Source organism: Miniopterus natalensis, chromosome 4 (assembly GCF_054644295.1).
Source record: "Miniopterus natalensis isolate mMinNat1 chromosome 4, mMinNat1.hap1, whole genome shotgun sequence".
Taxonomy (NCBI): Eukaryota; Metazoa; Chordata; class Mammalia; order Chiroptera; family Miniopteridae; genus Miniopterus; species Miniopterus natalensis.
Window position 1 is genome coordinate 42996098 of NC_142084.1, and position 17122 is coordinate 43013219.

At 35.6% G+C, this 17122-nt stretch overlaps 1 protein-coding gene across 2 annotated transcripts in view; it reads right to left on the bottom strand.

Moving 5' to 3' along the window:
- The window catches only part of LRBA (LPS responsive beige-like anchor protein), a 504104-nt gene that overhangs the window by 304880 nt on the left and 182102 nt on the right, over nucleotides 1-17122 (bottom strand). For both annotated transcript variants that reach the window (XM_087816509.1, XM_087816508.1), the window contains exon 36: nucleotides 7009-7117. In XM_087816509.1, coding sequence (XP_087672635.1) covers nucleotides 7009-7117 — 109 coding nt within the window. The remainder of the gene's footprint in view (nucleotides 1-7008; nucleotides 7118-17122) is intronic.

Genomic DNA, 17122 nt, shown 5'->3' on the forward strand with positions numbered 1-17122 from the left:
TTAAGTGGTCAATTGTTACAGAGCCTATAATTTACTTTAAAACACTTCAGTAAAAGAAAAAACATCAAGCACATGTGGCAAAAATGTTACAGTTGTTGCATCTAGATGATGAGTATTCATTATATTATCACTTCTACATTTATATATTTATTTAAACTTCCATGATAAAAAATTTTTAAAATACACAAAACTCCCCAAAAAAGGTTACATTAGCTTAATGATTATGTGATGAGCAATAAGAAAAAAAAAAAATCAATGAAGCACAACAGAAAACCTAACAAACATCAGACTGTAATACATAATAAAGAAAGCTTTGCACACCAGAGAGAGATTATTTTGGAGACACTGTCTAAAGCATTAGGAGAAAATCAGATTAGAGTCTTATTTCATACAACACAAAGAAAATGTCTCCTATTTTAAAAATTAAAGATTAAATTACATCAACAGAAAATCTTGAAAAGAATACAGGAAAATAGTCAAATGATCATAAAGTGAGAAAAAGAAACTGAAACTAAAAATAATGAAAGCAATGATAAATGAAAACCTTTTAATTGGACTATATTAAAATTTAAATGACTATAAATGTATAATAAAAAGCAAACATGGGGGAAAATACTGCAACAAAAAAAAACAAAGGTTAATACCTTTAAAATATAAAGCCATTTTATATATCACTAAAAAAATCATGAATGATTATTTTCTTTGCATGAGCAATGAAAACAAATTGGTATTAGAAAAAATACAACTCAAACATAATAATGGGTGTTCACACTCACTAGTAATAAAATTAATGTGTAGACTTCAAAACAGTATGCTTTTATTTACCAAGTTAAAAATTATCCAATTACAGCAACAGTTCAGTGAAAGGGAAAAGAGTATGAGATGAAAAGTTTTGAAAAGAAATTTGCTAATATGCATTAAGATACTCAGAACTCATACTCTGGTCCCAAATTTTCACTTAAATGAATTTAGTCCAACTAAAAAGTCAGAAATTCAAATAAAGACTTATGAACACTGATATCCCTTAAAGCTTTATTTGTAAGAGTAAAATATACAGAATTTATCTAAAAACAAAGAATGATAAAATTGATTGTTACATGTTTATATTGGAAAATTACTACTACAAATCATATTTTCAAAAAACTGCATGAAGGCAAATTGATCATGATATATTATTTTAATGTCAGATTTTTTCAGAGCATCCTTGTAATTCTAAATTGGTGAGTGGGTACTATCAGTGAGCAAGTAAATGTGTGTAGGTGTATTTCAAAAAGACACCGGCCGGTGTGCATCAGTTGGTCGGGCATCGCCCCATGCAACAAAAGTCACCAGTTCAATTCCCAAAGAGGACTGAAGTGGGGGAGGGAGAGGCGGCAGACTGTGTTTGGGAGGCTTTCTCTCTCTCTCTCCCTCTCCATTCCTCGCTCTCTAAAAAAAATCAATCTGAAAAAGTCTTTAAAAAAAAAAAAAAATAGAGTAGCCCTGGTAGTTTAGGTCTTTAGTATTTGTCAATGTGCTTCACATTCCATTAGAATGGTCAAGCATGTGTTGAATAATATATTGCTTCAACAGCAGAACATTTCATGATACTGTGAGGTCTACAGAGGTATGAGGACAGAGGCTATACCGGGTTATTGTTCTGAGACCTGGGCTCTGTATCAAAATCATTGATTTACTAGCTGTGTGACCAAGGCTAAATCACATTCTCTCAATCTATCCTATATTCTTCAAAGATCTGTTGTGGTGGTGAAATTAAAAAAAAAAAAAAAAAAAAAAAGCATGTGTATTAAACCACTTATTAGATGAGATGATGTTAGAGAGGCGACAGAGCAAAGTGGCCATAACTTAGTATCAGCCCACTTAACCTCAAATCCTAGCTTCACCACCTATTAGCTGGATGACCTAGAGCAAGTTCACTTAACCTCTTTGTGCTTCAAGTTTCCTTCTCACTCAAACTGGAAAGACGATAACAATATTTACCTCAAAGATTTGTTATGAAGATTTATTCTATATTTGTTAAGAGCTTAGATGAATAAGTGGTGCTATAAAAGTGCTTATTAATTTTTAAAAATTTAAAGTGCTTAACTGACAAAAAGAGTTGACTATTCTACTGAAAAATATTTTGTTTGCTAATGTGAAAAAATATTTGAATCCATCTAAAAGGAAAATATGTAGATTGCTTTATTAACAATTAATCAAGTGCTTTCATGGTCCTTATTTCATAAAAAATACTTTTTATTACTTCAAATAAGCTCACTGGCCACCTAGTCTGCAGTTCTAGTGAAGCTAATAAATGAGTTCTATCGCATAGCAGCTGGAATTCAAAGCAACATCAGCTAGAAGAACATTAAGAAATTCTTATTGAAGTGGATTTTAACTTACATAGATTCCTAAAATTTAAATTATTACATGATAATCTTAACCACGTTTTACAGTTATATCACATTAGTTTAAATAAACTAACCTTTGATAGACAAATGCTATAACAAAAAGATTGTCCTGAATTGTGTACACCTATATATACACCTTATTCACAAGACAGGCTCCAATGTTTCACACAACATAATTTTTAATAAACATTCTGTTTACAGCTGTAAGATTAAAAAATAATGTTAAGATGTACACCTAATCAATGATGTCATGACATTCAAGGAACCTCTACATAAATCAAAAGCCGAAGATGTCAAGGATACCCACTCCAAAGATAATCATGCAATGAACTAAAGAGATGTGCATTTCAGATCTACACTGTCACCAATCCCTTGATAATAAATGAAACAAGTCAGCTACTTTACAACCACAAATGGTATATTAAATACATGACATCTCTTTTTTCAGGAGGAAGTAGCTAGCAGTAGATAAAGTTCAGACATATTATTAAAGAATGCACAGCATAAATTCAAGGCTGAATATAGATAACCTTTAGAATATAAGCTGTCTAGGAAAAAATATGCTTCATCTTGTAGAGTATTATTTAAGATTTAAGAGCACTATAGTTAAAAATATATTAAACATGAACATGCCTCAATCAATTGGGTTTTGTGGCATAAACAAAGTGAATTCTTTTTCTGTGAAAATAAAACCAGTAAAGATTTAAAATTTATCTTTGTTCTCTTAGAAGTGACTCTCATGTGGAATAGTTAAACAAATCTATTTTCTCCACTAAAAATTTAGGTAACAATAACATTTTTTGGAAAGCTTGTTTTATTTAGGTATTTTATTATCACACTTTATAATATTGCAATATTACAAATCTCAAAGCAAGGTAAAAAATAGAATGAAAAACTGTAATTAGATAAAGCATAAAATTAAAAAGCTCAAAATAAAGCTGCTGTGTGTGCCAGAAATAAGTCCTATTCACATATCCTATAGAAATCTAACAAATGTGAATCAAAAGGGCAGATTAGAAATTAAGAGATAAATTGCCTGGATCTGAATTCCAGTTGTAACTCTGGGCTCTTTCCTCCTCATGCTGTTTTATTGTTTATAAAATGAGAGACAATAACAGTACTACCTTAGAGGTACTACCTCAGAGGTTTATTGCAAGGATTAAATTAGTTAAAACTTATAAAAATTCCATAACCGTTCCTGACAGAACATAAGGACTCATACAATATTAGCTACTGTTGTCACCATCATACCTCATCTAAACAACAAATTTATATACTTGTTGGTTCAAATCAGTTTAATCTCTTGCATAACAGTGTTTTAAAAGTGTTTCTCCCTTTTCAATTCCACATGTTAGCTCTTTCCCAGTCTCTCTCATTCATATACACAGGAACACTCAGGCCACCACCACCACAATCACTGAAAATTCAAAGAAAAAGAATGAACCACTATCTCAACCCAGAGTTAAATGTAATTTCTGCATAATCAATTACAAAAAACACTAAAAAATAGGTTCCAGGTTAGTTTGGAGGGCTAATGTGACAACTAAATTATTTTTCCTTCTTTCAATTTCTAAAAAATTAGCACACAAAAAAAATAGAGAGAGAGAGAGAGAGGAGAGCGCAAATAATAAAAATAACCAAACAACAAAAGGAAAATTAACATACAGCACTGAACATTAAATAATTGGTTACCATGAGGAAAATAAACATGCTGGAGCTAGAACTAAGGGTTCAGCAAAACCCAGTTCTTAACCATGTCCCCATATGCCCAAAACAATATGGTAAGTTGACAAAATTCTGAGAATTTTTCTTCATGCCTTCATATGGAGAAAGAGAGAAACACACTGACTGGAGATCATTATTTCTACTTCTTCTCATGGAAGATTCTGGGAAAATCTACAGTGCAAAAGTTGGTGAAGCAAAAAAAGTGAAAATCAGGGCTGACTTCCCAGGACAGAAGCAGACTCCAGACCACTCTCTGAAATGACATAATAATTCAACGCCTAAGCACATTTATTCTCTGATGAGAACTGTACACAGCTTCTAATAAGATGAAATGAACTTAAGTAGAAAATACTTAACAAAACCTTAAAGAGAAAGCAAAACTTAGGTGTGCTGGGAAGCCACCTCACCCATCTCAAAGGTCCCTCTCCCTCTCTTCACCATTGGCTATACAGTATGGGCAAAAACCAAACTGCAATTCAGACTGCAGCTTACAGTGGCAAGAAGGCGAGAGAAGTCACTAAGATATTCTGCTTGTCTAAGCCAATAGAAAATCTGGGCAAGAACATTCTAAGTATGTATATCACTGACCAGTGAATAAATACAAAACAAGCTAAAAAGTAATTTTTAAAATAAAACTGGGAGATGCTTTACACAAAAGACAAAGAATCATAAGAGAATACATAACAAAAACTAAAAGGAAATTCCTCATGATTATTTCCTTCTAATGATCAACATAACAAAAATATAACTCAAAACAAACACATAAAAACATAAAAATAACTAAGGTGAAGAGAGATGTTGAAGACCTAAATTGTCAAATGAAGAACAAAACATAATCATTATAGATAAATAAATTACAAACACTAGGGACAAAATAAAACACTAAAAACATAATTACTGAGAAAGATCAAAGTAAGGCAATTAAGAAATAACTATAAAATAGATATAAAAACATATATATCTAAAATAGATCAATGTGTAACTAAGTAAAGAAAAATAAAATAGGAAAGGATTTTCAAATTTTAATTTAAAATAATTTCCAAGAACTGAAGGAAAAAAATCTGAATTTACAGGTTCTGACAAAAGACTATATTCCAGGAAAATCTGATAAATAATGTTTATTACTGAGCCATACTGATGTTGGAATTGAACTTCATGGAAAAATAAAGAAATCTCAAACAGGAAACAAGCAAATCATCAACTGAGAATAATATCAGATCAGCCTCAAACTTCTCTGAAAACAACACTCAGTCAGGTAACATGCTCGGGTTGCGGGCTCGATCCCTGGTCGGGGGTATGCAGGAGGCTCTCTCGTCATTGATGTTTTCAACTCTCTCTCTCCCTCTACCTTCCTCTCTCTGAAATCAATAAAGATATATTTTTTAAAAAAACACACAACAATACTCAAAGCCAGAAGACAATGGAGCAATGTCTATAAAGTTCTAAAGGAATGCAAGTGTTAGGCAAGAATATTAAATCCATCAGAATGTCATTCCAATATAAAGAAAGCAGGGAAATATTCTTAAACATGAAAGAATTTTAAGTTTACAGCACACATGAGCCCCTTGTAAATTAAAAAAAAAAAAAGAATTGAGTCAAAAGCAGGAAGCTGGATATTAAAAAATTGTGACTAATAAATGTGGATATTAAGAAACTGTGACTAATAAATGAGGGCATAGGGCACTGAATTCACTTACATACATTTTTTTTTCTTCAAACTTTTATTAAGACTGGCTGCTAAAATCTATCATATGCTTTTTTTCCTACATTTATTGATATCTTCACATAATTTTTCTATTTTAATTTGTTTTGATATAGATTACCTAAGAAGTAGATATCTTAACATTAAGGCATCTTTGAATTCCATAAATAAAATCTAAGTGATTGCAGTATATTCTTTCATTGGAGTCAGCTGGTTAAAGTTTTAGTTAGAATTTTGCAGCCATATTCTTTTTTCCCAAATTTTTTTTTATCTTAATTGTTGAAAGTATTACAGATGTTCCCTTTTTCCCCCACTGACCCCTTCTACCCCACCCCGCCCCCCACCCCAGGCCTTCACCACAGGGCTGTCTGTGTCCTTGGGCTATAGTCTTAAGTGAAATTGATCTTTTAGAATTTTATTTTTCCAGTAACTTTTTCACGTTATGATGGTTGTATAAAATGCACTGGGGAGGTTTTCATAATTTTTATGTAAAATATCAGCAACATTTATCTGTTTATAACATGTTAGAAAGAACCCAGATGTTGCTGTTTTACTTTTTCCCAATTCTTAGCAAATATTCTTATCAAACTTTCTAGTTCACCTTGGGTGTGAACTTTGCTAATTTATATAGCTAAAATACCGTTAATTTCCTCTCTGAATTAACATATTACACATGTTCAAGAGCAATTGCTGAGATATGCAGGGGTCCCAGGATGAATCTGTCACTTGGTCCCCAGGTGAGGATCCAAGAAGAAAGCTATATGTTCCCTTATTTCCTCTGCTACAAAGATCAGCGTGCTCTCAAACAGCAAGGGTAAAGAAACTTCAGGCCTGTCTTCAGATTCTCTCTAGAAATCTAGATCTTATCTCTTCCATAGGGGTTTTCATTTCCAGTTAACAAGCTCTGTCTTGCTCAGAGAGGGCAAAAGTCCTTCAGTAATTTATTTTATTGTAAAACTATCAGATTCAACAATCCGCTCACATGGTTAAGATCAGGTCGCCCAAACACAGAAGCTGCTTCAAGTAACTTGGAGCTGAGACCAGAGGGCCTCAGAGACTTGCACTATCTATCTCCCCAGAAACCCTCTGATTCTCTCACAAAATCAGTCTTATGACATGTTTTCTTACACAATACTGCCATTTTACCTATGCAGTAGTAACTTCCTCACACCAACCATATGTTTAACCTACCTCAAATTCTGCGTGTCTGTGAATATCCTCTGCTCGCTGCCTGCTCAGGATAAATTCAGCTTCGTTTGCTACTCTTACTAGATGATCCTTCATTGTTTGACTCAGTAACCTATAAAGAGATGAATATTATCAATTAAATATATGTATATACATACACCACATATGATTATTCACTGTTATTGGGAAAGAAAGAGTATTTCCTCTCTTTTCTGACATCATACCCAATGGAGTAACATTACTTCACACTAAATCAGCAATTTTCAACTGGTGTGCCGCAGAATTTTTAAAACATGCAACACCTATTTAGTAGGGAGCAATAACCTCTTTTCCCCTAGACTGTCAAATAACAATAGCAGTCCAATGTGAAGGAATCAAAATTATACCTAATTTTTTTTGTCAGGTCGGTAAAAAATATAATACATATTTTGGTGTGTCGCAGAATTTCTGTAATTAGTTTATGTGTGCCATGAGATGAAAAAGGTTGAAAATAGCTGCACTAAATAACTGAAGACTATAACAGCAACAAGTTATTCTTCTGGCAAAAGCAGATTAGCTTTTATGAAACAAGCTAGGCAACAAAAGCAACTGAAAATGCTTAATTAAATTTATGTTTCAAATTTTTAAAAGATACTGGAGCGTTTCCAAGGCAGCTAATATTTAAGGAGCCAAGATCCTAGAGAAGAAAGCACACAAAAGACATGCAGCTTGACTTTCCTATTGAAGCATTTGCTGTTCACAGGTGGGAACAGAGAAGCTAAGCAGAGCCGTGCTCAGTCTTACAGAGCCAGGGACACAAAAACTGAATTTTATAACCTGTCAAGATAGAGGGGTCCTAGTAGATTACCCAGGCTTACAGAAGGAACCCAGATATACCCCAGGAATAAGAAATAGACCAGACCTCCAACACACTAAAACAAACCCTCAAACAACATTAATGTGATTTATATTCAGATTAACTAGCTAAACAAAAAAGCTTTAAAAAAAAAATCAGAATCTCAAAGGGTGGGGAAAAAAAACCACCCAGAAACCAATGCATGAGGGCTACAGTAAAAGTCTATTTTCAGAAAACGTCACAAGGGCTACATGCTAGGGATAAGCAAACTGAAAATAGAACAAACTCTCACAAAGATTTTTAAAACTCCAGTTTTGAATCAATCAGCTCACTCCTAAATTAACAGAATCAGCACCTAGTTAACTGCTAATCAGAACCCAAAAGGAAATCCTCTCAACAGGAAGATACCATCTGCAGACTTGCATTACTCCTGCATTTTTAAAAACACTTTCCAACACCCAACCACAAATTAACAGGAATAACAAGAGACAGCACCAAATGAACAAAAACCAAATAGAAACCATCTCTCAGAAAACCAAAACATTAAGGTTGCATGTTTGAATACTGAAATAAAGGTAGCTGCGAACAACAGGTTCTACGGACAAGAATTCCAGGCGAGATGAGTAAGTGTAGGACCACTGAACCAAACAAACATGAAATTAGGGCAGCCCTTCATGCTTGTGGAACTACACTAGAGGAGAACTCACTTGAGAGAAAAGAATGAAAATCTGACAAAACACGGGACAGACATACAGGCCATGGTGAAAGGTCTAACATGAGTGTATATGGAGGAAAGAGAGTACACTGTTTAGAGGTAACTAGAGGACTGGAAAAAAAGCGGTATTTTTCAAAAACTAGAAAACAAAACAATGAGCCATATGATCAAGTGCTACAAACTCCAAGCATGATAAAAGAAAACTACACCTACTCCTATCACCATAAAACCATGAAATGAAAAATATCTTAATAGCAGCAAGGGGGAGGGAAAAAGTGAAAGAGGTAAGGACATCTTCTTGCCTCCAAACAAACACAAATAAGGCTGGTGGAAGTCACCTAAGAACACAATGACCTCTTCAAAGTGCTCAACAAAAATAACAGCTAACTAAGAATTCTATATCCAAAGGGTATCTTCCAATAATAAAAGAGAAAGTATCCAAAATAGACCACTGTGAAGTATTTTTCTGAACTCCCCTTATCTGCCTAAAAGTAAAGTCTCCCAAAAGAATTCAACTGTCATAAATCCTCTCTACTGAAGTTTCACAACCAGGAAAGACTGACTCCCATTACCTGGAGACTAGAAGTCAACACCTGGATAAGAAACGGCCAAAAGGGACAAAAGGGACCATCACTAAACTCTACCTTCCATCTATTCTCCTAAAGGTCCATTCACCTTTCCTAAAAGTCATCTGTTTTCAAATAAGTGCCTTTCTCCCTTCTCCTTTCCCTGTTAAGATGGTATAAATTCTCAAATCTTAACCTCTGCCTTGAGTCACTTATTTCTGGGAAGTCCCTCCAACATACATGAATAAAAAAAATCTATCTTTTCTTTAACCAATCTATCTTTTGTCAGTTTGATTCACAGGCCCCCAACCAAAGAACCTAAGAAGGTAGAGGAAAAGTTTTTCCCCTCAGGCAAAAGCAAAACATAGATATTTAATGACCAACAAAACAGAATTTATCAACAGACAACCCACATTAAATGAGGTTCTTCAGACAGAAGAAAAATAATATCAGACTAATGAAAGACAAGGAAGTAAAAAACAATGCAATGGAAAAGGTAAACATGTAAATAAACCTGAAAGAATATTGAATGTTTACAACAATTATAATAATGACTTCTAACATTAAAAAAATAAAATCTTAAAATTCATAACAATAGCACTCAAGACAATAGAAATAAAAGGAATCAGTGTTGTAATGTTCTTTTATTGTCCATGAATTGCTGAAAGAACCAATTTATTTAAGATGCTAACAACTCTAATATTCACACTGCAATCTCTGGCAACTACTAAAGTTATCTAAAATAATGTATAAATAAGCTAGTAAGAAAAAATTGAGTAACAAAAGAAAACAAGAGAAAAAAGGAACATGCAAAATGAGGAGCAAATATAAAGTGCACAAGTAATAAGGTGCAGCCCCTAGAAAGAAAAATTAATTTTATATGAACCCCAAGAAGGAATTTATCTGCTAAGGACTCCCCATGGTCAACTGAGGGCCCAGATTTTATACATAAAAAGAGTCCAGCAGCCACTTGCTGGCAGGGGCTCCTCATGTACTCTGTGTGACAGGAAGAACCTCCAACTGAACTCTGGGCTTCTCCCAGCAAGCCCTGCTTTTTTACACCACCTAAATCAGCCACTGCAGGGAGGCTCTGGTTTTGGCTTTTGAAAAAGGGTCTGAGACCTGCCCCTGTCCAATCAGAGCTGCACAATTATATCCTCATTAGCATCTACAATGATCAATCACAACTGCTCTATAACAACCAATCAGAATGCAAGATACCGACCAATCAGAACTGTATGATTTGGAGCAATCAAAAGTGTACGAATTTGGAAACCTCATCAGCATAAAACTGGAAAAACCTCATAGGCATAAAACTGGAAACCTGAGGGGGAACTGTCTCTAGAAAAGGCGGCCTCCCCTTTGTCTCAGTGGAGCACACTTTCAGTATTCACCAGAGACTGCATTTCCCAGGTTTGCAAACTGTTTCACCTGAATAAAGTCTCTCCTTTTCCACACCTCTGTGGGAGTTTTGGTTTGCAAAGGAAATAAGTTTTAACCTAAATATATCAGCAATATATGGAAAGCAAACAGATTTAATATTACTGTCAAGTAGATTTTTTAAAGTATGTGCTACTTATAAGTGACAATATCAATATAAGGTTGCAAAATTTAAAAGTATTTTTCAGAAAAATTAATAAAAAACATAGTAAAAGAAAGAAAACTAATGTACAGTAGTCCTGCCTTATCCACAGAGGATAGTTTCCAAGACTCCCAGTGAGTGCCTAAAAGCATGGGTACCAAACCCTATGTATACTATGATTTTTCCTATGCACAAGTACATATGCTTTATAGCTTCTCTTTGGCATACCTGTATTTCCAGCATCACTACTCTTGGGCTTTGGGCCATTCTGAAGTAAAATAAGGGTTTCTTAAACACAGCACTGTGATATCACAAGTTGATCTGATAACTGAGACAGCTACTAAGTGACTAACAGGCAGGTAGCATAATGAATTTGCCTGTTAAAAAAGACTCATAGTGGCTAATTGGGCTCAAATTTATAAACAGAGTATAGTAGTCATTGCTCAACAGGCGCCTCATGCTGTCTGCGCTTCAGGGAAAAGCCAAAGTGAGCTGCCAATCCTCCTTCACTGTGCTCTTGCCATAGGCACCAACCTTCATAAGAGAGCTCCTAGGATCAAAATTTGGCCAACAGGACTGAGACTTTCCCTACCCAATCGGACCTGCGTAGCTATATCCTCAGCTGCACCTTTACCGATCAATCAGAGCAGCTCCACTCCAATCAGGACAGTGCTTTTTGGACAGATCAAACTGTGAGGATTTGGAGTCCTCACCTGCATAGAAACGGGCCAATCAGGGACCAGGGGCAGGAACTTCCATGTAAGTCAGACTGCCCTCTGTTTCTGTGGGGTGCACTTTCAGTTTCCATCAAAGACTGTGTTTCCCTGGTTAGAGCTGGAGCTGTAACACTGACTCGGAGTGGAACTGCACTGCCAGAGCAGAGCTATGACACAGGGGCCGTCTTGCCCAAGCAGTGCCAGAGCCATGCTGTATCATAATTGAGCTCTCTCAGCACTGAGCTATCTCACAGCCATTCTGTTCCACAGCTGTGCTGAAATCACAATTGAGCTGTTTTCACAGAATAAAGTCTCTCCCCTTCACTGCACCCCAAATGCAGAACACCTGTTGGCACTGAACTGGTGATGACAACCTTTGGTTGACACTATGCTGGACAAAGGGATGATTCACGAAGGGTGGGACAAAGCAGGACAGTGAGAGATTTCATCACACTACTCAGCACGACACGCAATTTAAAATGTACGAATACTGTATATCTGGAATTTTCCATTTGAAATTTTCGGGTCATGGTTGACCATGGTAACTGAAACCATGGAAAGCAAAACCATGGATAAAGAAGGAACCTACTGTACCTTTATTAGTATAAGAAAAAATTGGCTTTAAGAAGCAAAATTATGAGCCAAAGACATAGAAATTCAGAATTTTAAGATTCTACATTTGTATGTTCCTAAGAATACGGCTTATAACTAAGTGTAAAAGATATAAAGCTATAGAATGTTTTTTAACAATATGATCACAAACTTGATCTAAATGACATATAAATAACACTACATCCACTAAGTGAAAAGTAAACATTCTTTTCAGGTAAACATGGAATACATAGAAAAACAGGCAAAATGTGGGATAACATGGAAATCTATAATGAATTTCAAAGGAAATCATATAAAATATGTTCTCTGACACAGCAGAACTAAACTATATGATTTTCGGGTAATGTCAGTAGGTATTTTTCAAATGCTATTCAACAGTACACATTCAGGCATTACAGATAAAAACAATCCCTAGTGCAATTTTAAAACTGCTAATGAATAACTTCCTATGACTGCAGATAGTGAAGGCAGGGGCTTTCACAAATGCCAATGTGAAATACTGGTTTGTGCTTCCTAGTTTCTCTCCAGAGACCAAAAACCACATCGTGAATTTAACATCAATATATTGCCTCACGGCACTCAAACATTAATTGAATTGATTAGTCAATGGCACACCATTTTCCCAGTCCCCAAACAAGCAACCTCAAAGTTATTCTAGTCTCCTCCCTCTTCTCTACCACCTTCCTCCAGGCTCCTAATCAATCAGCAAGTATTTGTCAGTATTTCCTCTGCAATATTTCCAGATTTAACTTATGCTCTCTATTTCACAGCCAATGTCCTAAAAAATCAAGCCTTAATCATTTCATCCACAGTATAAGTGAAAAAAAGTCTTCTGAGTACTGATTCTGAGCTTTTAACATCTTTCTCCACAGTTCCCTCTGTCTTTGCAATATCTGTCAAATACCTATTCACAGCTACTATGTAGAGCTGGGGAGAAAGAGAATACTATGAGGTCCTTTCCAGCTTTAAACTCTAATATAAGTGCTGTGGTAGACACAACTGTAAAGTGACCTCCAATAAGACAAGATTTTATATGATCCTAACCCATTGAGTTTAACCCAGGCAGAATACAGAACTTGCTTCTAGGAATAGGTTACTTTGCACTGCAAAGTTGATGGGATAGTCACTCCTGTGATATGTTGCATTATAAGGACCTGCCTTAGCATACTGAAGAGATTCTTCTGCCAGCCTTGAAAACATAAGCTGCCATGTGGCAGGAGCTAAGGGCAGCCTCTAGGAGCTGACATCAAACCCTGGTGACAGCCAACAAGAAAATGGGGACCTGGGCCCTGCAAGTGAAAGGAACTGAATTCTGCCAATAGCCAGGTGAGATTAGAAGAGAACTCCAAGCTCCCGAGAGAAACACAGCTTGGTCAACACCTATGAAACTCTTAAGGAGAGGATCCAGCTGAGCAGCACTGACACGCAGACATTGTAAGATAATAAATGTATGTTGTTTTAAGTTGCAACCTTCGTGATGACATACTATGTAGCAAAGGTAAGTAATACAAGTACAACTACAACATAAAAATGCATGTGCTATCATAGAAGCAAACATTACTATGAGCTCAAGATGAAAAAAGCACCGACAGCAAGAGCATACCGATGAATCTGAAATAAAGAGCAAAAGCAACAAGGAGAGGGAAAGGTCATTGTAAACAATACCATGAACAAAGATAGGAAAAGAAAAAAAATGTGTGTTATATTTTGAAGAGAACCAAACACCTGTTCCTGCCATTTATTTTCAAGATGGACGTTTACCACATAGATTGATCCATCCATCGACAGACATGCTTTCTCTTTTCTTTGGCGCTTTAGTATAAAAGTCATACATGTTGTAAAAAAAAAAAAAAAAAAAATCATGCAACACTTTAATAGTGAAGCAACAACTGAAAGCTCTCAACCCCCGTTCCATTTTTAAGAATAAGCCACCAGCATTAACAGTTTATGTTCCTGTACAGTTTATTTTCCTAACATGTGGAAACATATATGGTATATGTGCACAAATACATACACATAGTAATTAAGTATATGTGTATATACAGGTACGTGCTTGTGTGTAACACACTAATATACATTTGTATAGTATGAATGAGTCATACTATACAAACCTGTTCATTTTACTTAATGATGCACCATTATCACACAGAGGATTTCTGTGGAATGAAATGTACCATAATTTATTAAACTAGTCCCTTATTCAGAGATCATTCTTTTTTTTTTTTGTCGACTCTGACTACTAAAATCATTGCTATTTATCCAGTTACCGAAGCTAGAAATGAGTCATACCTGACTCTTCCTTCTTTGACATCCAATAGATTAAGTACTGTCCATTCTACCTCTGCAATAACTCTAAAAGCTGTTCCTGTAATATTTTCCAGTGCCCCTCAGGCACTCAGAATCATGGCTTCAATTACTACAACAGCCTCCAATCAAACTTCTTTCCAACAGTCTTATTAGTCCAGCCAATGCTCCACAGGATCATTTTTCTAAAATGAAAATCTTATCATCACTGTATACCTAAAAAACATTTTTAACTACCTTCCCATGATCTACAAGAATATATCCTAAGAAACCCAAAACACTGACTCAAAAGACTATATGCACCCCCGTGGTCACTGCAGCATTATTTACAACAGCCGGGATCTGGGAGCAGCCCAGGGGCCATCAGCAGATGAGTGGGTAAAAAAGCTGTGGGACATCTTCACGATGGAGTTAACAATTCTGGACGGCTTAGGAGCCAGGCCCGCTTCTGCTAGTCCGTTACACTCTAAGGCTGCGTCCTCCCACATTACACACTGCCCTTCCGCACCTCTTCGCATCTGTTCCCCCTCGTCTCTCGGCCAGGAATGACCTCACTCCCAGTTCCGTCTTGCCTATCCTATTCATCCTTCAAAGCGAAACTCAAGTCAACTAAATAAAACCCTTTCTGATCCTACATCTGTTTCCCTCCACAGAAATAATCCCCTACCACGGTGCATATGCCTTTTTTGTGGTACTTATTACGTTGTATCATTCTGCATGACACCATTTCAATTATGTATTTACAAATCTGTCTTCCATTCCATACTGCACCCACCTCGTATAATTGTCCTTATGTCCCCAGACCACAGAACAGTGCCGGATCATTCCTGGGGGCCCTGCTCAGCGGTGCTTTTAAGGAAAATAAACTTTTAACGCTAGCCTATGCCAAGCAGTTCTAGACTACTATATGTGAGAAATACAAAAATGCATAAAAGTATCCACAGGGAGTTTACAATCTAATGTAAGAAGATAGGACCACATGCAAGTAGTAGGGTAACTGTGATAAGCACCACACAGTTCTTAAAACATTTCATTCCCTTCTTCTCTTATTTTCTTCAACATGAACTAGAGCTTTCCTGGTTTTTCTCCAACTTAGTAGTAGCTGCTTCTTCACTGTCTCCTTTCCTACTGCCTCCTTTTCTGTATTACCTCTAAATGTTGAGGCACCCCAGGGCTCATTATCTAAATTACATAATCCATCCTATGGCTCTTAAACCTTACCTCTTGCTGCTGATTCCTGTATCTCTAACCCTATTATTGGTTCCCTGTATTTTCAACTCACATAGCCAACTGTCCAACTAAAATTTTCACTTGGATACCCAATGAGAACTTGAAATTTAATATTTCCAAACAGAACTCTTGATTCTACCCACCCACTCTCAACAAAACCTCTTCCAGCAGCCCCACCTCATTTTTCCTCACTTCTATAAATAGCAATTATACCCACTTAAATTAACCCTATGGTTATTCCTTGGTTTATCTTTCCCTCACCTCCAAATCCAATTCATGAAGGCAAGTTCTACTGCTTTAACTCTTAAATATATCACATATCTGTCTGTATACCTCCATCACCACAGCTATCACATAAGTCTAAGGCATCTTCATCTCCTGCCTGAAATATTTCAGTAGTATCTTCATTGATTTACCTGCATCCATTCCTCCCCATACACTGACTCTACCACAATTCATTCTTTTAAAAACATAAGCCATGGGGTAGGGAAAACTGGATATCCACATGCAAAAGAATGAAGTTGGACCCTTACCTTACACCATGTAGAAAAATGAACTCAAATGAATTAAAGATCTAAATACAACACCCGTAACAATAAAACTCTTAGAAGAAAACATAAGGGGAAAGCTTCATAACCTTTGCTTGGCAATGATTCTTAGATATGACACCAATATCACAGACAACAAATGAAGAGAACAGACAAACTGGACTACACCAAAATTTAAAAGTTCTGTGCATCAAAGGATATAATCAACAAAGTAAAAGGTATTCCATAGGTGGGAGAAAATATTTGAAAGTCATATACCTGAAGGGGTTAATATACAGAATATACAAAGGTCTCCTACACCTCAACAACAAAAAAAAATAAACAACCTTATTCAAAACTGAGCAAAGTACCAAAAAAATATTTGTCCAAAGAAGGTATACAAATGGCTAATGAGCACAAGAAAAGATGCTCAAAATCATTAATCATTAGGGAAATGCAAATCGAACCCACAATGAGATACCACCTCACACCCATTAGAATGGCTACTATTAAAAAAATAATAATAATAAAATAAAAAAACACATAAAGTTAGTGTTGGCAAGAATATGGAGAAATTGAAACCCTTATGCGCTGTTGTTGGGAGTGTAAAATTGTGCAGCTGTTAAGGAGAACAGTGCAGGGGTTCCTGAAAAAAATTAAAGTATTATCCATATAAAACATGATATATGGATTCATAAATTATTTTATATGGATCATATATAGATCATGTGATTGAGCAATTCCTCTTCTGGGGGATATAGCCAAAAGAACAGAAAGCAGGGACCAGAAGCACAATAATTACTTGCAATAACCAAAATGTGAAAGCAACCTAGTGTCCATTGATGGATAAATAAATAAAATGTGATATATACATATAATGGAATATTATTCAGTCTTTAAAAGGAAGAAATTCTGACATGTAACACAATATGGATGAAATTTGAAGACGTGATGCTAAGTGAAAAAAGTCAGACACGAAAGGACAAATAGTGTATGATTCTACTAATATGAAGTACCTGAATAGTCAAAT